Source organism: Thalassophryne amazonica, chromosome 6, assembly GCF_902500255.1.
Source record: "Thalassophryne amazonica chromosome 6, fThaAma1.1, whole genome shotgun sequence".
Classification (NCBI taxonomy): Eukaryota; Metazoa; Chordata; class Actinopteri; order Batrachoidiformes; family Batrachoididae; genus Thalassophryne; species Thalassophryne amazonica.
Window position 1 is genome coordinate 14894219 of NC_047108.1, and position 21555 is coordinate 14915773.

The 21555-nt window shown below is 40.5% G+C and overlaps 1 protein-coding gene across 1 annotated transcript; it reads right to left on the bottom strand.

Annotated features, from left to right (window-relative positions):
• Positions 1 to 15965: 15965 nt before the first annotated feature.
• LOC117511578 (interleukin-17F-like) lies at positions 15966 to 18506 on the bottom strand. The gene is made up of 3 exons (XM_034171562.1): positions 18125 to 18506; positions 16861 to 17012; positions 15966 to 16569 (listed from the first exon to the last, which is right to left on the bottom strand). The coding sequence occupies exons 1-3, from the start codon at positions 18143 to 18145 to the stop codon at positions 16383 to 16385; spliced, it is 360 nt and encodes a 119-aa protein (XP_034027453.1). The 5' UTR covers positions 18146 to 18506; the 3' UTR covers positions 15966 to 16382.
• Positions 18507 to 21555: the final 3049 nt, after the last annotated feature.

Sequence of the window (21555 nt, forward strand, 5' to 3'; positions counted from 1 at the left end):
TATCAGGTTAGACAATATATATATATTACACAGGTTGTAATAATGATTATAAACAAATTTCTAACATATATAAATAATAATTAGGTAAGACAAAAAACAAGATAATTATTATTAAACAGGCTGTAAAAACAAATTTAAAATCAATTTACAAAATACACTCACCGCAGAATCCGCTCACACTTGAAGCTTCAATTTCTAGTTGGAAGAGATGATTATTAACATTTTGAGAGTAAAGACCCTCAAATATAACCAAACTTTGAAAATGCCCCTTTCAACGTGGTTGTGTGGAGATCTCTCAGAGCGACTGCTTCGACCCTGTTTTCCGGCTAAATGAAGATTGTATATGTCCCTCACCCTCTTACAGGGAGCTAAAATGTTTATTCGCTCCAGACAGGTCAGAGCTGTATGTAAAACCTCAGGGTTGCTTTATACGCTTCAAAAATATACCCCAGACAGGCTCCTGACTCAAAATTCACTACCCCAGCCAGGTGGTCGAGCGGTAGAGGCGGTTTTACACGATTTATGTATAATTTTACCTTCTTAGGCGCTGCCCCATCGTTAGAGACCGTTGTAATATTTACAGGAGTTTCGGCTGTGCAGCGCGAAGTTAAAACACATCGGGCCATCGCGGTTTGAAAAGCAAGATATTCAACCTCAGCACCAGCTTTAAAGGGAGACACACACACGCGCGCGCACGCACACCTCACCTGCAATGAGCGTTTCTGTCAGAACCGTTTTTTAAAGGGTTAATCCCACAGGGCTCCCAGACTAAACAATTGTTTAATGAATTAAATAATTACATTTTATAAAGAATTTAATGATTACATTTTATAAATCTTTATTTTATATATAATATTATAGCGTCAGAGACTCATGGAAGGGGTGAACCCTAGTCGATGCAAATTGGGCGGACATGCCCATACATGCTCAGACTAGCATTTAATGCAAACTGGGCTGATATGACACCTGTATGTGAACTAATTATGGATGGGCGGGACTCCGGAGGTGGGCTCACGCTGTTTGGCTGACGTCATAGGGGCGGGATTAGGGGAGGGGTTAGGGGCGGGCTCACGCCGATTGGCTGTGACATGTCATAAGGGCGGGATTAAGGAGGGTTAGGGGCAGGGTTTAGTGACATACTCGATTCTGATTGGCTGTGACGTCATCCATCAAACATTTGACAAGAGGTGGGGTATTATTCTCTCTGTTGTCGCTCCAACGAGAGATGCACGTTGAGCAGGGTGACGAAAGTAGTCCAGCAAGCTCAATCTGTGTGCGCGAGCTATCCCACAATGCTAAAACAGCAGAGATGTTGGTCCAATGATATCGGCACTCTGAGCAGGGTGCCGATATCATTGCTGCTTGTCCCCCTGGTGGTGTGAAGCTGAATAGCCACAGCGGCACAGACAAGTCTCCAAACACACACACACACACACGTGCATTTACAGATCGAACGTAGCAGGACTGTAGCAAAAGTCACGTGTAAGAACACAGCCAAGACACAGATTTTTTTTTTACACATTTGTGGATCTGGTTACACATGCACAGATCGAAATACATTTGATCAAAATACTTTTGCTACAACAATGGCCCCATACCATTACCACCACCAGCTGGACTGAAGTGTAAGTCAGGAGGCTAAGGTCCACAAAATAAAATGAGAAAAAAAAAAGGTAGTAGACTTATACCTGTGCAGCAGTGGTGGGCACAGCTCCAATAATCCGATAATTATCGAAGATAAAGTTTTCATTAGCAGATTATCTTTTCAGATAACATTGAAAACCGTTATCAGACTAATTATCTTCCAATAAATTTTCGCCAGATAACTTTTAGACCATTAACGTGTTAAACAAAAGTGAACAGATGTGTAGTTCTACCCTCTGCAAACAGAGAAGAGCTGTTTCTAGAAAAAAAACACTGTATCCTCTGCAGGCAAAGGAGAACTGGTCACCAAAAGAAAAAAAAACTTTTTTTTTTTTTTTAACCCCATACTGATACGCGGCCAATATCACCCAAGTCATCCAGAGGCAAACATTTCTAACTTATGGTTCAAATTTTAACCAAACTTACTGTATTTCGGACAAGTTATTTAAATCATGTCACGTCTGAAGTTTTATCAATATCAGACATATGTTTTAGTTTTAAAGTAATGCACTAATTTTTAAGGTTTTAGTGAGGGGCATGCTGTGTCCAGGTGCATTATGGGATAGGGTAATCTCAGTACGGTAATCTCAGTACGTTTACGACAGGAGAATGCATTTGAGACACTCTGATCAGGACAACAGCATTAAACTCTAGTGCCTAAAACTCACGTGAATATATTCTCTGGGTTTATAGTCGGTGTTATTGTGTTTGTTTGCTTTTATTAAATTCCACTCATCTTAAATGTAGCAAGTAGCAACACAGATTATCTGGAATTTTGTGTTTGCAAGTTTTCAAGGTCTCTACTGTCATCAACTGGCCAGTAGTGTTCATGGCAGTATTCAAACTGAAGCTGGGCTGATATTTTCTCATTGTACGTTCAAAAGCCACATGTCGGACTCGTGTTTTCAGAAGCAAAATGTAAACAGAAGCTTTTTTTTTTTTTTTTTTTTTATTTACAAAAACTCTCGATGGGAGACATCAAAGTAAAAAAAAAAAAACAACAACAACAAAAAAAACCCATTGAGAACTGCATTGAGACGCTCTGATCAGGCTGCACTTTAACCGCTGCACACAGACAACAGCATTAACATTGCAACATAAACCTATTTTTATATTGTGCCTAAAACTCTCATGAATATATTCTTTGGATTTATAGACGTTGTTATTGCAAACATGCGAGAATCACAGGCTGTCTCTCCATTATTTTCAAGGGGAGCTGCTGTGAGCTACGCTCGCTTCCTGATCATGTCGTTCTGGGGGAAAGTGAAGTGCTCTTTAACATCTCGATTATTGTTCTTTACAACACTGTTTGGTCTCTTTGTTCTAGACTAATATATATAAGATGTCTGAAATTCAGTTTGCGTTTATTAAATTCCACGCAGATTAAACATAGCAGACATGGATCATAATTGTTTAAGCACGTTTTCAGGGTATCATGCATGCAGTCTCTTATTAACGTGACGAAAAAATAAAAAAATACATTTTGTAGTATAATATTAATTTACAGTTGTCATCATGTGGATTCTCTATATGTTGTTTGACTGCAGCGACTCTCTGGTGCACAAGGGATTATGGGATATGTCTAATTTATTTTGACATCGGTTATATCAGAAGGTTATCTAATTACAACTTGGCTTTTTTTTTAAATGCCTTTTTTTACAAATAAAAAAATGGCATATTTTACAAAAGCACACTTATCTGTAAACACCAGCACATCGTGTTGGTTTGCATAGAATGAATCATCCAATCAGTGTGAGCAGAGGCACATTTTACCCAGAATGCCATCTGTCTGTGTTTGTTACAAAATTTCAGAATTAGTGCATTATTCAACATTAAAAGATATATGTTATATCTTAACTTTGTACATATGACAGAATTGACATTAATGACATTAATGACATTAATTTTATTTATACACCAAACCATAACTCAGCACTGGTTTATTTTCCAAGACCTCGGCCTGATGGCAGCGCTGTGATTGAGTAGAAAGTTGAGCTTTGCGACAATATTGGAAGTTATCAGTTATCGGTAACTTCCGATACATTTTTGGGTGGTTTATTGTTTTAACTTTATCTAAGATAACTTTTCAGTTATCTGATTATCTTTTATCAAAGTTAATTTTTTGGTTATCTGTGCCCACCACTGCACCAATGCAGTAATCCTGCATTCAGATAGTCGTACAAGTAATGGAAGCAAATTAAATCTGACTATCTGATGGATCAGCTTCTTAAAATGAGCTCAGTGGTAGTCATTTATAATCAAATTTGTAAATTAGGCATAAACAATATACAGGTGCTGGTCATACAATTAGAATATCATGAAAAAGTTAATTTATTTCAGTAATTCCATTCAAAAAGTGAAACTTGTATATTATATATCCATTCATTACACACAGACTGATATATTTCAAATGTTTATTTCTTTTAATTTTGATGATTATAACTGACAACTAATGAAAACCCCAAATTTAGTATCTCAGAAAATTAGAATATTGTGAAAAGGTTTACTATTGAAGACACCTGGTGTCACACTCTAATCAGCTAATTAACTCAAAACCTCTTGCTTGACCTCTGGGGTCAAGCAAGCTGATGACGGACCTGACTGCAAAGCATCAGCCATCCTGTTGGTAAAACCAGCCAACACTGAAGCCTTGGGATCACCGGGGAAACTGCTGGTTTAACCCCTGACCCAAGTGAGCTCACGCTGCAAAGAGCCTAACACATCAACGACAGATGAACGGTTCATTCGAACCATCTCTTCAACGGATCAGCTAAGTGACCCAGTTAAAGGTTCCAGAAAAGGGGTTTTGTTGTCAATGGATCCAAAGTGGCTTCATTTTAAACATATTCATATATATGTTTAATAATTTTCTTAATAATTGGCTTCAAATTTCATCACTAAATTCTAATCAGATTAATTTAGTTAAAGTCTTTAAGCTTTATCTCACTACTTTCTTTCAGCGTCTCATGAGTAAACAAATTGTGTCCATAAATGAACTTATTTAATCACGTCCACTCAAAAATGCCAGTAAAGTGTGCATTCCTTGTATATTTATAAATAAAATGTAAATATTTCTGCTGTGGTTCATTTTATGTTCAGAAGGAAACCCTTGGTCAATCGTATCATAGAATTCACTTTCAGATTTGAGTCTGATTAATGAAATTTGAGACTGATTAATTTAAACAACCATTAATTAATCAGTCAGTAATCAAAGTACCTATGCTTTAAATAGGTGGTGCCCTGAGGTAATTAGTTATTATTCTAATTAAATAATACTTATTAAACCCTAAAATAGTTAATTATTTTGGTGACCCATTTAATGAGGTCTAAGCCAATTTAATTCAATTTGGGAGTTTAACAATACTTTCGCTACATATTTTTGGTGTTCTCTGTGAGGCCAATAATACATTGCGAGGCTTAACTACTTATTCACTACATTAAACTGGTGCCTCCGTGAGGTGCCATTCATTCCAAATAATTAAAGAAATGTAATTCATTACATGTGACTGGATGCCACCCAACGCCAGTTTATGATTCCTGCTGTGCTCAATTGTTGCTGAGCTATAAATCACACAGGATTGTTGAACTTTTTATACCAATGCAGCAAAACTATACCGCTCAAACAGCACATGTGAACAATTAAAGAAAAAAAAATATTCATTACAGCCTGCGGATGCAGGCAGCTTCTGCACTCACCTCAAGTTCTCTCAAGATTGTGTTAAATAAAGTCCATTCTGCTCACAGATTGATTGCCAGTGACAGGACATGTCCACATCCAGTATACTCCTCATGGACGACATCTCCTCCACGTCAACTCACGGACTCATGAACGCACAACTCCAGCTGCAGCTCCAGTGACAGGAAGAATGATAAACTTTAACAGTAATCAGATCGCACATCTGCAGCGCTACACAAAAAGAAATATCAACTAGAAGAGAAATCAGAGAGCGCACCTGCTCATTTTACAGTCTGGCTGCAGGTGAGCTCCTTATAGCGCTCTCACCTCAAGCTTCGCCCCCACCCCCGCTGCATGCAACTGACACAGACATTCCTGCGTCGTCAGGACGCCGCATGAAGCAACTCGAAGCAGGCCCGGTGTGAAAGAGGCTTAAGAGCTGTGATTGGATGCCACGGAATGGAGAGGAGAAATAAAAAAACAAATGCACTCCGCCCTCCTAGTCAGGAGGACACTAATTGTTGAAGCTTTGTAGGTGGAATTCTTTCCCATTCTTGCTTGATGTACGACTTCAGTTGTACAACAGTCCGGGGTCTCCGTTGTCGTATTTTGCACTTCATAATGCGCCACATGTTTTCAATGGGCGACAGGTCTGGACTGCAGGCAGGCCAGTCTAGTACCCGCACTCTTTTACTAAGAAGCCACGCTGTTGTAACACGTGCAGAATGTGGCTTGGGATTGTCTTGCTGAAATAAGCAGCGACGTCCCTGAAAAAGACATTGCTTGGATGGCAGCATGTGTTGCTCCAAAACCTGGATGTACCTTTCAGCATTGATGGTGCCATCACAGATGTGTAAGTTCTCCGTGTCATGGGCACTAACACACCCCCATACCATCACAGATGCTGACTTTTGAACTTTGCGTTGGTAACAATCTGGATGGTCTTTTTCCTCTTTTGTCCAGAGGACACAACGTCCATGATTTTCAAAAGCAATTTGAAATGTGGACTCATCAGACCACAGCACACTTTTCCACTTTGCGTCTGTCCATTTCAAATTAACTCGGGCCCAGAGAAGGCGGCAGCATTTCTGGATGTTGTTGATGTATGGCTTCCACTTTGCATGGTAGAGTTTTAACTTGCACTTGTAGATGTAGCGATGAACTGTGTTAACTGACAGTGGTTTTCTGAAGTGTTCCTGACCCCAGGCGGTAAGATCCTTTACACGATGTTGGTTTTTAATGCAGTGCTGCCTGAGGTATCAAAGGTCACGGATATTCGATGTTAGTTTTTGGCCTTGTCGCTTACGTGTAGAAAGTTCTCCAGATTTTCTGAATCTTCTGATTATATTATGGACTGCAGATTATGGAATCCCTAAATTCCTTGCAATTGAACATTGAGAAACATTGTTCTTAAACTGTTGGACTATTTTTTTTTTCACACAGTTTTTCATAAAGTGGTGATCCTCGCCCCATCTTTGCTTGTGAACAGCTGAGCCTTTTGGGGCTCAGCTGTTCCAAAGCAATGATGACACTCACCTGTTTCCAATTAACCTGTGGAATGTTCCAAACAGGTGTTCTTCCAAACAGGTGTTCTTTGAGCATTCATCAACTTTAACAATAAAGTTTATCAGTTTGAACATTAAATATCTTGTCTTTGTGGTGTATTCAGTTGAATATAGGTTGAAGAGGATTTGCAAATCATTGTATTCTGTTTTTATTTACATTTCACACAATGTCCCAACTTCATTGGAATTGGGGTTGTAAAAGTCCTCCTCCGTACTCTTACCAGTTTGGCACCTTAGCAGCAGAGGTGTAAAACTCCAGTGTCAGAAAGTAAAAATCCTCCCATGTATTGCTTTTACCTGTGCACCTAAAACAGGTGATGTCAATAATTAGCTCATCCACCTGCCTGAAGAGCTGAACTAATTACAATCAGCTGGTTTATTAGGACGATGGAACAAATAAGTGGCTGGACTTTTACTTTCTGAAGCCGGAGTTTTACACCTCTGCTTAGGAGGCCTCTTAAGGCCTAAGGTGCTTTGCGGACAATTTCATCTTACCAAGGGAAATGTCTAAGAATTCAATAAATTTTAACATTTTTCTTAGAATAACATCACGAGGAGCTACTTTTAGCCTTAGGCTGCTTTGTGGATATGAGCTCAGGGGTTTGCCTAAGATGTTGAGCCACATAATCAAGTACATAAGTCATTAACTGAAGATAGATGATTTTTTTTTCCTTTGAGTGCAACACCTAGTTACAGAAGAGTGAATTTTAGCTGAAAGGAATCAAGTTTTTATTAAAAAATTTGTTTTTATCCCCCTTTGGTATACTTCTATAAAATAAAACAGACAAAATTTAAATTTTTATTTTTGTCCAGCAGATTCCCTTCTGACCCCGTGTCCACCAGTGCAGGGGCCTGAAGGGTTAGATCCCCACTCAGGATCGTAACTGGGAGCCGTGCAGAAAGACGGGTTTGTCCCAAGTGAATTTCTTGGCCCATCCTTAGCCCAGTTTCTAAGAGCGAGCGTTGGTGTTTAACCTTTTGGGGCAGTCTCTCTGCTGATGCTCGCTTGAGCCGCAGATAAAGCACTCCCCACGGGCCAGTCTCCTTTGTCTGTTAGTAGCTCTGACTTTAGCCCTGCTCGTGTCCATAGCATCGTCAGCAGGGGGAGCTGTCGCCACACGGAGCTCTGAGGCAGTGGAGCGTGGGGAGGGCGGAACCTTTTCGGACCCGGAAGGGGGAGGGACGGCGCGTACCCGGCCACGTCCTTCGTCTCGCTCCTGATGGCGTTCCTCTAGCCGATTGTCCAATCGTATGACCAGATCAATAAGCCCATCTAAATCCCGCGGCTCATCCTTAGCCACCAGATGCTCCTTCAGGACTGACGACAGTCCATTTACAAAGGCGGCGCGGAGTGCAGCGGTATTCCAGATGGACCTCGCAGCCGCAATGCGGAATTCGACCGCATACTCAGCTGCGCTCCGACACCCCTGTCTCATTGACAGCAGCGCTGTTGAAGCAGTCTCGCCTCTGTTTGGGTGATCAAACACTGTTCAGAACTCCCTCACAAACCCAGAATACGTCAATAGGAGCCGTGAGGTCTGTTCCCACAGCGCCGTAGCCCAGGCGCGCACCTCACCTTGAAGCAAATTAATTACATAAGCCACCCGACTGGATTCTGACGCGTACATCACGGGACGCTGTGCAAAGACGAGCGAACACTGCATTAAAAAGTCCGCGCACATCTCCACACAGCCCCCGTACGGTTCCGGGGGGCTTATGTATGCTTCAGGGGATGGTGGGGGGGTTTGTTGAATGACCAAAGGAACGTCTGTATTCGGCACCAGGACAGCAGGAGGAGAAGCTGCAGCTGCGCCCTGTGCGCGCGCATCCACCTGCGCGGTGAGAGCCTCCATCCTGCGATTGAGTATTACGTTCTGCTCAGTCATAAAATCTAATCGAGCAGTGAAGGCGGTGAGGATTTGCTGCAACTCACCTACCACGCCTCCCGCTGACGCCTGTGCACCCTGCTCTTCCATTGGTCGTTCACTCGATGGTTGCTGCCCCTCGGAATCCATGACGATTGGCCGAGATATCCTGTTGGGAAAGTGTAATGACACGGACCCACAACAGGGGGCGTAAATGAACGGACAATAGATGAGCCAAAATACAATACTTTACTGTTGTGAAATGTGCACAACGAGAATACAGACAAACACAGAATTTGGGTTACAATCAGAATGTACAAGGTGACGTGTGGGCAGGCTCGAGGATAGGAGACGTCCGTCCCGAGAAGAACCGGATCCCACACGATTTCTACTGCCACCGAACCCGAAGGATACTGGAGCCGCCAAGTCCTGAGTCCCCAGGTGGTCACCGTCTCCGACTGTCGGATCTGGTACTGCTGGCAGGAAGGAGAGGAACAGATATAATGAGTGTGTGGAAACACACCCAGTAAACAGTCAGCTGGAACAATGGTTTCTGTTAAGGTGGGAAAGACACCTCCACCTTCGAAACAAGTACACAGTACGTGCAGAGCCTGAATAACTACTTATCAGGTTTGGTGTGAGGAGTGAAGAGCGTCGACTCCTCCACAATCCGCAAACCCCAGCAATGGCTGAGAGTAATCAACAGGTAAGTCTGCAAAACGGCTGAGAGTTTTACCTCATAGGTAGACGATATCTCAGCGATGAGGTGGAGATGTCGTCTGGATTTTGTAGTGTGGGTGATGACCTGGTGATTGGTGACAGCTGTCGTAGTTGATGAGTGACAGCTGTCACTCTCGGCTGTTCCTGTGAGGCGGCAGCGCCCTCTCGTGCCTGAAGCCCGCACTTCAGGCGGGGCGCCCTTTGGTAGTGGGCCAGCAGTACCTCCTCTTCAGCGGCCCACACAACAATCTGATCATTATTCGTCATTAAGGAGCATTTGTTGTCACAGGGCTGTGAAAGTATGAAATCCAGTAAAGTACAAAGTTACTTTTTACTTCAATTGAAAAACTCACTTCATTTGATAAAACAGATAAAAGTCTCTTTTTTTTCTAAATTAACATCATTCGGACATTTCACATTTGGGATTTTAATGACATAGAAAAAAGTAAAGAAAAATGAACAAATACAAGTAATACTGAAACATTAAGGTGCTTAAGCCATTTCATACTTTTTAAAAGTTTAAGCGAAATTTACATTTTCAATCATCGGTGCAGTTTAAAAAAAAATATCAACAGCAAACTTGCTTTACAAAAATTCATACTTTGCCTTAATCAAAAGTACCTGTGTGTGTGATCTTGACTTGTTCAAGCATTTTTTTTTTTTTCAAAAATGGCCAGTTCCTGGAATAAAAAAAAAAAAAAAGCCTTATTTTACACATCATAAAGGTTAATTTAACCCCCTACCACCTGCCTCATTTTTATGACCAAAGGCGCATCTTGTCACCAGACAAGGCAGGCAGCTGCTTGGGGCCCCGGATCCACTAGGTGGCGAAAGAGAGTCGAGATTTGTGAGTCGCGAGTCGAAAGTAGACACTTGCGTTTTGAAAAGTCATTCACTTGCACGTCCGTGTGTCTGCAAATTGTCTCTGCACCTGCAAATTATCAAACTATCAAAACAAGATAATGACAGCTATAAGAAAATGAAGAGGAACTATCTTTCCGGGAGTGAGAAAAGAAAGAAAAAAAAGAGGAAGAGGAGAGAAAAAAGCAAGATAGTGGTAAGTCAGTCGAAATATAACAAATGATATAGAATGGTGCTGGTCTAGTTTCATTCGCGTTGGCATGGCCATACTTTTCTATGTTGATTTTCATGACTGTACTACAGTACTACAGTACTACAGTTGCTTGGTTTAACTTGACAGCAGAGTTAGTTCGGCTCCCCCCCACACACTGCACTGTGTGTCATGCATGCCATGAGTGGTCAGCCTCGCGCAGCAGACAAGCTACCACTGTCGTTATCAGGCTGGAAGAACGCATGACATGGCGTTTTGTGCTGTGTACCGTTATTTGGTACAGCATACTGTACCAGATAAACCGCATTAGCATGCTGGTACAGAGCCCCAGTGTTTCTCTGGAAACCCTAAAAAGAGAAACCACCTCAGTCAGACAGTATCTGGAAAACTTCAGAGAAAATGGGCTCCCTGCATCTGAAACGGATGGCAGAGAAATGGCTGAGGCACTTGACATTGACAGGACCTTTCCTGCAAAAAGGAAGAGAAAAACCACCAGACAATTCTCATACGAGGGCCAGGAAGAGACCCAGTCTTCTCCTGAAGAATACTTCAAGAGAGAATTCTTTCTGCCCCTAGTGGACACAGCCCTTACCAGTCTGAATGATCAGTTCAACTAACTGGAGAAAGTGTACGACCTTTATGGATTTATTTTCTCAAAAGAAGACATTCAGAAAACAATTCAGAATGGCACACTTGGGCAGAAGTGTAGGGCATTAGAGCGAAATGTCAATGACCTTGATGCTGAAGATTTAATCCTGGAGGTCAGGGCTGCATACCATGCATTTCCAGATGATGTATCTTCTCCAAGAGAGATGCTGGATTACATTTATAAGGAAGATCTTCTGGATCTGTATGAAAACCTGAGCATCGCCCTTCCCCCCCTCTTAACCCTACCAGTAACAGTAGCTTCTGGAGAAAGAAGCTTTTCATCTCTCAAATTAATCAAGACATGTCTCCGATCAACCATGTCTCAAGAAAGACTTTCTGGTCGAGCACTCATCTCCATTGAACACAGGGGGCGAAGGTCATTGGATCTTGAGGACATGGTCAGCACATTTGCACAATCCCGGAAACAGATACTGTGAAGACATCCCTTACACAATGGCTAAAAATTCAAGTTCAAAGGTTTTTGTTTTGGTTTGTTTTTTTTAAGTTAATTGACAATTACCTTGCACTCTCTGTTAAAATGAACAGAAACTTACAGCAACTTAAGAAACACAAATCACAATTTGTTGTTGATTTATGAAAATGATGACACTCATCTATTTGTAACTTCTTCTAACTTCACTTTTTATAACGTGTGAAATAAAAAAATTTAACTGTTCACAATTTGTTGATTTATTGAAATGGTGAAAAATTCATGTGTTTGTAACTTCACTATTTGTAACTTGTGAAAAAAACTATACTATTTACAATTTGTTGGTGATTTATTAAAATAACAAAAAAACAAATTTGGTGAATTCCTGTTGCGGATGGGGGGGGGGGGGGGGGGGGGGGGGCAGTGAATTTCTGCTTGGGACCCCAACAGACCCTAGAATCGCCTCTGCCCTGGGCAGCACAGAGCGGGAGAGAAAGAGACTGAACAAGCTGGTCAGGAAGTCCAGCTCTGTCCTGGGCTGTCCTCTGGACTCTCTGGAGGAGGTGGCTGAGAGGAGGGTGTTTGCCAAGTTCACATCCATCATGGACAACTCCTCTCACCCTCTGCACCGGACTGTAGTAGAACTGACCGGCTCGTTCAGTGACAGACTGAGGCACCCTCAGTGCAAGAAGGAACGATACCGCAGGTTGTTCCTCCCTGCTGCTGTCAGACTGTACAATAACACTGTGAAATAACCACATGCAGTAATATATCCACAAATCAAATCAGTTTGATTTATATAGCACCAAATCACAATATTAATATGTCCACATATCATGTGCAATAACAACTCATTTACAAATCCCAGCACTAATGTCACCTTATCACAGACCTAAACTCCATTTCATATATTGTAAATAAGAGGCTCCTATCACCTTTTCAGTCACAATCATGTTTGTATATATATGCATATGTATATGTATATGTGTATGTGTATAGGTATGTGTGTGCATATGGGTATGTGTGTGTGTATATAAATATATATATACATATACAGTGAGGAAAATAAATATTTGAACACCCTGCAGTTTTGCAAGTTCTCCCACTTAGAAATCATGGAGGGGTCTGAAATTTTCATCTTAGGTGCATGTCCACTGTGAGAGACATAATCTAAAAAAAATAAAAAAATAAAAATCCAGAAATCACAATGTATGATTTTTTAATAATTTATTTGTATGTTACTGCTGCAAATAAGTATTTGAACACCTGTGAAAATCAATGTTAATATTTAGTACAGTAGCCTTTGTTCGCAATTACAGAGGTCAAACGTTTCCTGTGGTTTTTCACCAAGTTTTCACACACTGCAGCAGGGATTTTGGTCCACTCCTCCATACAGATCTTCTCCAAATCTTTCAGGTTTGGAGTTTCAGCTCCCTCCCTCCTCTGGATCATCCAGATGGTCACTGGTGAACTTCAAATGGGCCTGGACATGTGCTGGCTTGAGCAGGGGGACCTTGCTGCCCTGCAGGATTTTAAACCATGACAGCATCATGTGTTACTAATGTAATCTTTGTGACTGTGGTCCCAGCTCTCTTCAGGTCATTGACCAGGTCCTCCTGTGTAGTTCTTTCTCAGAATCATCCTTACCCCACAAAGTGAGATCTTGCATGGAATCCCAGACCGAGGGAGATTGACAGTCATCTTGTGTTTCTTCCACTTTCTAATAAATAATCATAACAGTTGTTGTCTTCTACCAAGCTGCTTGCCTGTTGTCCTGTAGTCCATCCTAGCCTTGTGCAGGTCTACAGTTTTGTCCCTGGTGTCCTTAGACAGCTCTTTGGTCTTGGCTATGGTGGACAGGTTGGAGTGTGATTGATTGAGTGTGTGAACAGGTGTCTTTTATACAGGTAACAAGTTCAAACAGGTGCAATTAATACAGGTAAAGAGTGCAGAATAAGAGGGCTTCTTAAAGAAAAATTAACAAGTCTGTGAGAGACAGAATTCTTGCTGGTTGGTAGGTGTTCAAATACTTATTTGCAGCAGTAACATACAAATAAATTATTAGAAAAATCATACATTGTGATTTCCAGATTTTTTTTTTTCTTTAGATTATGTCTCTCACAGTGGATATGCACCTAAGATGAAAATTTCAGACCCCTCCATGATTTCTAAGTGGGAGAACTTGCAAAAATCGCAGGGTGTTTAAATACTTATTTTCCACACTGTATATACATATGCATGCATGTGTGTGTGTGTGTATATATATACATACATATTCTATTTCTACCTCATTTCTTATGCCTTGTACTGTTACAAGTATTATTATTGCTTATCTTGCACACGCTGTTTGATGAACATTTTCCTCTACTTGCACCCACCCTGTATGTTTTCTTAAGAGCTGACGTAACGTGAATTTCTCCTCTGTGAGATCAATAAAGTTTTTTTTAACTTATCTTTATCTTTTCTTACCACTGTTGCCCGTGTGCTTGCTCAGGCGGGTTAGTAAAGTCAGACCTTACTTGTGTGAAGCGCCTTGAGACAGTTTTGTTGCAATTTGACATTATAGAAATAAAATTAATGTAATTTGCAGTCAATCATTTTTTTAATTGATGGAATGTTTTGTCATTTCAATATTGTACAAAACAAACAATGATCAGAAGTGAAGTGAATATCATTTATTAAAAGGTACAACAAAACCGTGCATATAAACATTTGACAATGCAAAGTACATGCATACTCAATAATATCATTATTTTTCTACCATAGTAGAAACAAAAACATGAACACAGTGCATCTTAAAACAATGCAACATTAAAACATCAAAAATTCAAGAAAAAAGTAGATTCAACTAAAACATGAACATCATCAAAACTGCAGCAAATATGGAACGCTCAGTTTTATCCCACAACACAAAGTCACAGTGAGTTATCAGGGAGCGTGCAGACAGGGAACTAAAGCATCATTTAAAAAAAAAAAAAAAAAAATCAGCACAGTGATCTGCCGCAGAGGGCAGGTGGACCGATTGACTAAGGTGAAGTACTCACTGACATGGAGTTTAACAGATTTATGAACAAAATTTGTCATAAATAAACCTTTGTGCACATAAAAAAAAAACAAAAAAAACCCAACCTTAATTTACCTCAACCGACAAAAACTGGGAGTGAAAACAAAATTTTTGAAGTTCATTTTTTATTGAGGTCACTTATGACACTGCACGCCTGTAATAGGTTCCGTGTGTCTGTCTGTGTGTGAAAAAGGTAACTATTTTCACCAAAGGTGGTGGGAATGTTGTTTGGGTCGATATCTTGAGATGCTGAACTTTTGGAGAGTTTCAAAGGTCAAGGTCAACAACATGATGGTGGAAAAAAAAACATATTCTTTGCTATTTCTCTACAACCAATAGGACTAGAGAGATTATCACAGTTTTATATTGATCAGCAAAATATTAGTGACTGATTGGTAAAATGAATTAGTGATGGATCTGTCCCAGTGTGCAGAGTGCGCAGGGTTTGCATCAGCCCTCTGATGCCTTTCATTAATTTTTGCTTTATATCATTTAAATGTTAGAATTTAGAAAAGCCATTTTCAAATGCAAGAATACAAATTCACAAAAGTGATATGGTGAGATTTATCGTTTACGTTTGCCGCTTGTGTGAGTCTTGGTTTTGTAGTCTTTTTTGTACGGATTGTCTTGTATGTTTGATCACTTTGTTATTGCTTCTTATTTGTTCTCATTTGTATTTATTCTGCTGCACTGACCTCCTTGTGTCATTTTATTTTTATGTGGTTATTTTTCTTATGACTTTTGTGTGTGGGTTTTGTTATTTATTTTCCCACTCACCTTTGGTTGTCTGTTAATTTGTGTTCTCTGTTTTGTCCATTTAGATCTGTCTTGTTTCCTGCTTTGGTTTGTCACGCACCTGTCTCGTTTAGTTGTCTCTGTATTTAAGCATTCTGGTTCAGTTGCTCAGTGGCGGTTCATTACTTGACATTCAACTCAACTCAACTTTTTTCTTGTATAGCGCCAAATCACAACAAACAGTTGCCCCAAGGCGCTCCACATTGCAAGGCAAGGCCATACAATAATTATGAAACACAGTCTACATCTAAAGCAACATAACCAAGGGATGGTCCAGGGTCACCCGATCCAGCCCTAACTATAAGCCTTAGCGAAAAGGAAAGTTTTAAGCCTAATCTTAAAAGTAGAGAGGGTATCTGTCTCCCTGATCTGAATTGGGAGCTGGTTCCACAGGAGAGGAGCCTGAAAGCTGAAGGCTCTGCCTCCCATTCTGCTCTTACAAACCCTAGGAACTACAAGTAAGCCCTATTGTGGGCTTGTTGTGGTTGTAGCCTTTCTCCTGTCTGCTTCACTCCTCCTGTTGTAAAAATACTCTTTAATTCAGGACAGTGATATGATTTTGGATTAAACTATTGTATAGTTTTCTGTTGGACTTGCCCTATTAATCCACTGAATTTTTACCTCATCCTTTGAAGTGACCTTGTCTTCACATTTGGGTTCCATTTACAATCCATAACATGAATATAAGACATGCCTGATTATAAGACACCTGACATATATTCCAGATATATTTTGGAGATAAATCATCATGACCATCATCTTACATTTGGGCGATTATGATTATATTTACAGTGCCTGAAAACATCCTCATATTCAGAACTCCAGTTCACTTTTGTCATTATTGTTAATTTATACCTTTAGTTCACTTAATCATAATGGATGCTGAGTGTTGGGGTTTTTGTCTCATTTTCTGACACACGTGCAGCCGACAGGCATCAGGTAAGGAGCGCGGTACCACTCATCTTGATGTGTCTTCTTCTGAACATAATACTCGATGTAGATAGGTTTGGCGATCATGTCAGGCAAAGTGCAATTTCTGCATTTGGCTATCTTGATGATTTGAGGAAATCTGTTCTCATCATGGTCTAATCTGGAATATGGAGAAAAATTCATCCATAAATGTGGGCAACAGCAACAACAATAACCCCCCCCAGATATTTTCTTGAAATGTTCTAACATTAAAATGAAACATTTAAATTTAATATGGCACATTTTTATAGCTGCACATGGAGCTGAAAATCCTCATCATGCTGTAATTCACTACATGATAGGTCAATATGTTTAGAAACTTTGGAATCTGATTTTCATATCATGATCTGCATCTTTAAAAAAAATTACAAATGGCTCTGCTACTTTTTTGGTCCTTTTATTAAAAACTCACTTCTCATCCCAGGGAGCAACCGATGTTTTCTGAAGGTCATTCACGAGTGAGACATGCACACGTCTGCAATTTCTGTGTCCTGTTGTACACTGACATGGTGCTGGCGTGGGGGTGAAACTGCTCAAAACAGTTCCCATCAGCCACAGCAACAACTGAAACCACAGACATAAACTGTCACATCATCAGCGTATGTGTTTAACCACTGAAATATCTGACTAACTGACAACTTTCACAAGATATTTAAAGACTGTTGCTGCCCAAAAAACAAAGAAGCTTCACTTTCTTTACTGAAAGTAGCGTTTTCCTCATTAAGTAGCCTAATCATGTGACAGACCCTGCCTGTAAAAGGAACTCTATACATAAATGAGAAGGAACAATATGGCGATTGGCTGGATATTAATAATAACATCATAAGTGTCCAGATGGACCAGTTGGCCCCATGACTTGGTACTTCAGAGGGATACACGCACAGATGGACTTAGACTGGTTAGGAATAACAGGTGAGTACAGTATGATATACCTGTTTTAAACTGAATACATAATACAATGATTAACTAAAATTAAAATGACATTTTAATTTTAGTTACAATGTAATGTTACTGAATTATTGGATGTGTGTGATTGATTTGTTGTTATGAATGAAAACGTTTGCAATCATTATTTTTGAATATTTCAAACTCACTTCTTTGTGCAGAACAGAAAAGCAGTTTTTTTTAAAAGGTATAAAATCAGTTTATAAAGTTTTTGTCCCAGGATTCAAAGTTCTTTACAATATAATAACCAACAAGAAAATAGAAAGTGAACAATAAACACATAATCAAAAAGATAAACAAAAGCAATCAGAGATTTCTGATGTCCACCAATCCTGATTCAGATCACCTCCAAAATTCACTGAGTCGTCCATGCCCTCATATCTATCTGTGGTGCAAATTTGGTGAGAAACTGTGACGTGGTTTTGAAGTAATCCTTCAAAGCCAATATAAAGGGAAATTTTGATCCAGAATCTGGATCCAGATCACCTCCAAAATTTAATGGGTTCTTCTATGTCCTAATATCTATCTGTGTTGAAAATGTCGTCAAAATATGTGCAGTAGTTTTGACGTAAACCTACTAACAGACAGAGAGACAAGTAAATACCGATGATTTTGTTATGTCCTTGGTGGATGTATACAGTAATAATAATGATGATGATGATGAAACTCCCTCAGAGGTAAGTTTGAAGATGTTTGATCCAAAGTGTGATCTGGATTCTTTTGGTACTCACCAGCAGAGGAGCAGAGTTCATGCTGAGGACAAATGATGGAGACAGGAGCCAGTCTTCTTCAGCTGCTTGATGAAATGTGGTGTGTCACCTTTGTCACAGCTGATGGTGTTTACTCTCCCTCAGCACACCGGGGCTCCTTTTATGATGGGATTCCTCTGATGAAAGCATGAATTTGCATGGAGGAAAATCCATCAGAAGCGGACATCGTGGGTCAGAGCCAGAGGTGATGTCATCCAGGGACTTCTTCATGGTGCCTTTATTGTGTCTGTAGTGGAGAATTTGACACCAACAAACACTTTCCTCACACCTCTGCATTCCAAACCTCCACAGCTGCACCTGACCGACCTGCAGGCACGAGGTTCAGTGCCTTGCTCATGTGTACTTTGACACACACACACACACACACACACACACACACACACACACACACACACACACACACACACACACACACACACACACACACACACACACACACACACACACACACACACACACACACACACACACACACACAGAACAGCAGTGAGGGCTTGAACAAGCAGTTGTCTTCCCTGGAGCAGTGTGCATTAATGCTGCATGTGATATTCATGGAACACAATTTTTCAAACGGACATTTGACCCGATCACATGGTGTCCGAGTGAACCTCAGCGATATATTTACTGATGTATTTTCAAGGTAGAAGATTCTTTATTGTAATTCCAACTATGCAAACATGAAAGAAAGAAAGAAATTCTGTCTGATGGAACCAGAATCAGGGATGGAGAATGAAGTGAACCAGGATGGATGGAGGTGTGGAAACTTGAGCCAGGGAATGAGGATGATGTGTTGATGGAGACTGGAGCCAGGTCTCCCAGGGTCAGCCCACGGAGCTGATGAGGTGGAGGAGTGGAAGGCACAGGTGAGTAGCAGAGTGGAAACGCCCAAGCAGAAAGCTCAAAACAGGCTGCACAGAAACATACAAAACTTGTTGGACTCATCTCTGATGGGGACGAGTCTGCCTACAGACGGGAGATTGATCACCTGGTGTCCTGGTGCGAAAAGAACTATCTGGAGCTCAATGCCCTCAAGACAGTGGAGATGGTTGGTTGTTGTCAGAAAGAACACAGTCCCAGCCAACCCCATCACCTTGTGTGACTCCCCAGTCACCATTGTGAAGTCCTTCCGTTACCTGGGGTTCACTATCACCCAGGACTTCAAGTGGGAGCTGAACGTAAGCTCTCTCACCAAGAGAGCACAAGAGAGGATGTACTTTCTGTGGCAGCTGATGAAGTTCAACCTGCCAAAAACAGTGATGGTGAACTTCTACACTGCCATCACTGAGTCCACCATCTCTTCCACCATCACTATCTGGTACGCTGCTGCTACTGCTAAGGACAGGAGCAGACTGCAGCATATCATCCACACAGCAGAGAAGGTGATCAACAGCAATCTCCCATCCCTTCAGGACCTGTACACCTCCAGGGTCCTGAGGCGATCAAGGAAGATAGTGGGCGATCCCTCTCACCCAGGACACAAACTTTTTGTTACCCTCCCCTCTGTCAGATGGCTGAGGTCCATCAGGACTAAACCTTAAGATACAAAAACAGTTTATTTCCATCCGCAGTTAGACTTATAATGCCAGAGACCCTCCACTACCACAAAGTACAGACTGATCATCCCTGTACTGTTCATCTGCATGCCTGCACAGCCCCATTCCCCTAGATTTATCTGACAGTAAACTTAGTTTTGCTGATTTGTCTATTTGACTGCTTTAATTCATACAGAAGTATTTTTTCCCTTTTCTTTTTTATTGTTGTTTATGCACCAATGACCAAGGTTGGGAAGGATTACTTTGAAAGAATACATGTGGATTACATGTATGCATGTGCATACATTTGGATTACTTGTAATCCAATTACATTTCAAAGTAATCCTACCCAATCTTGCCAATGTCACAGATCAAATTCCTTGTATGCGATTACTTACTTGGCAATAAACTTGATTCCGATTGTCTGAAGTGATTTATAAGACATCACATGGATGTCAGCATGCACACTTACATATGCACAAATCTGTTTTTTTTTTTTTTTACAAAAACTCAGGTAAGCGCACACATCCTCCTGTTGAGGTAAATAAAATATTCATCATGGAATCCCGCCCTGACAAATATGTTCTCTTCATTAAGCTGAGCTGTAATTTCTAAGATGTTTTTCAAAAACAAACTGACATTATGATGCTTGGATTTCAGTATAAACTTAATTTAATCAGTTTAGTGAAATTTGGGTGGCCCTATAGGATGATGATCAATAATAAATAGGTGATTCTTTAACTACGGGCACTATTGGCCTTGTAAATGTAATTTCCACCACACCATTGCCTTACAATATAAAGCGCCTTGGGGCAACTGTTTGTTGTGATTTGGCGCTATATACATGTGCTCTGATGTCACTGTTTATCTCCATAGAAACTACCCAAACAATCTTTCATACAAACTGTTTAAAGGGACATTATAGTGTTGTGGTGCAAATTACAGCAGTAGTGTGGGACAACTACATTTTGTTTAAAAAAAATCACAACAGTTGCATGACATTGAATACCCCAATTATGTTTTGATTATTTTACTGATATTTTATTCAGAGATATTTTAAAACATTAGAAACAACGTTTCTTTACCATTCATTTTTATCATTGAAGATCAAAAGTCTGGGTGTGGGACAAGCACAAAACGGCAATATTTGCATATAATGATGCTGAAAAAGGGTGAAAAAGTCATCATAGACTACTAAAACAAATTTCTTAACACTTTCATTGTAAAGATAACTATAAAAGTGTGAAATTTCCCCTTTTTTCTGTTTTTCCATACAATATGATCAAAGGACATAATAAGTGCCCGTAGTCCAAGACTCACCCAAATATGTAGCAAGGTGAAGTCCAGATTGAAAAGACGTTCCCGCTAGCTTGTCTAACAAGGAATTCCCCTTTGGCTGACCTGGGAGAGTTCTGGTCTTTAGTGCGAGCAGTCCCGGGTTCGATCCCACCGCCGTCCTGGCCACAAAGGTCCTACGGTCACAAATAGAATACATGCCTATAGACAGAACATGAATGTAAAATAAATAGTGTCAGCAATAAATATAAATGGAAGGTCCTCCTAAAATGACCAGGATCCCAGTAAAACCATAAAAAAAAAATCTAGTGTAAGATCCATCAAAAATTCACGTATTCAGCTGAAATCCGTCCGTCCAAGCAACGTCTTTTTCAGGGACGTCCCTGCTTATTTCAGCAAGACAATGCCAAGCTGCATTCTACACGTGTTACAACAGCATGGCTTCATAGTAAAAGAGTGCAGGTACTAGACTGGTCTGCCTGGAGTCCAGACCTGTCACCCATTGAAAATGTGGCGCATTATGAAGCGCAAAATACAACAACGGAGACCCTAAACCAGGGGTAG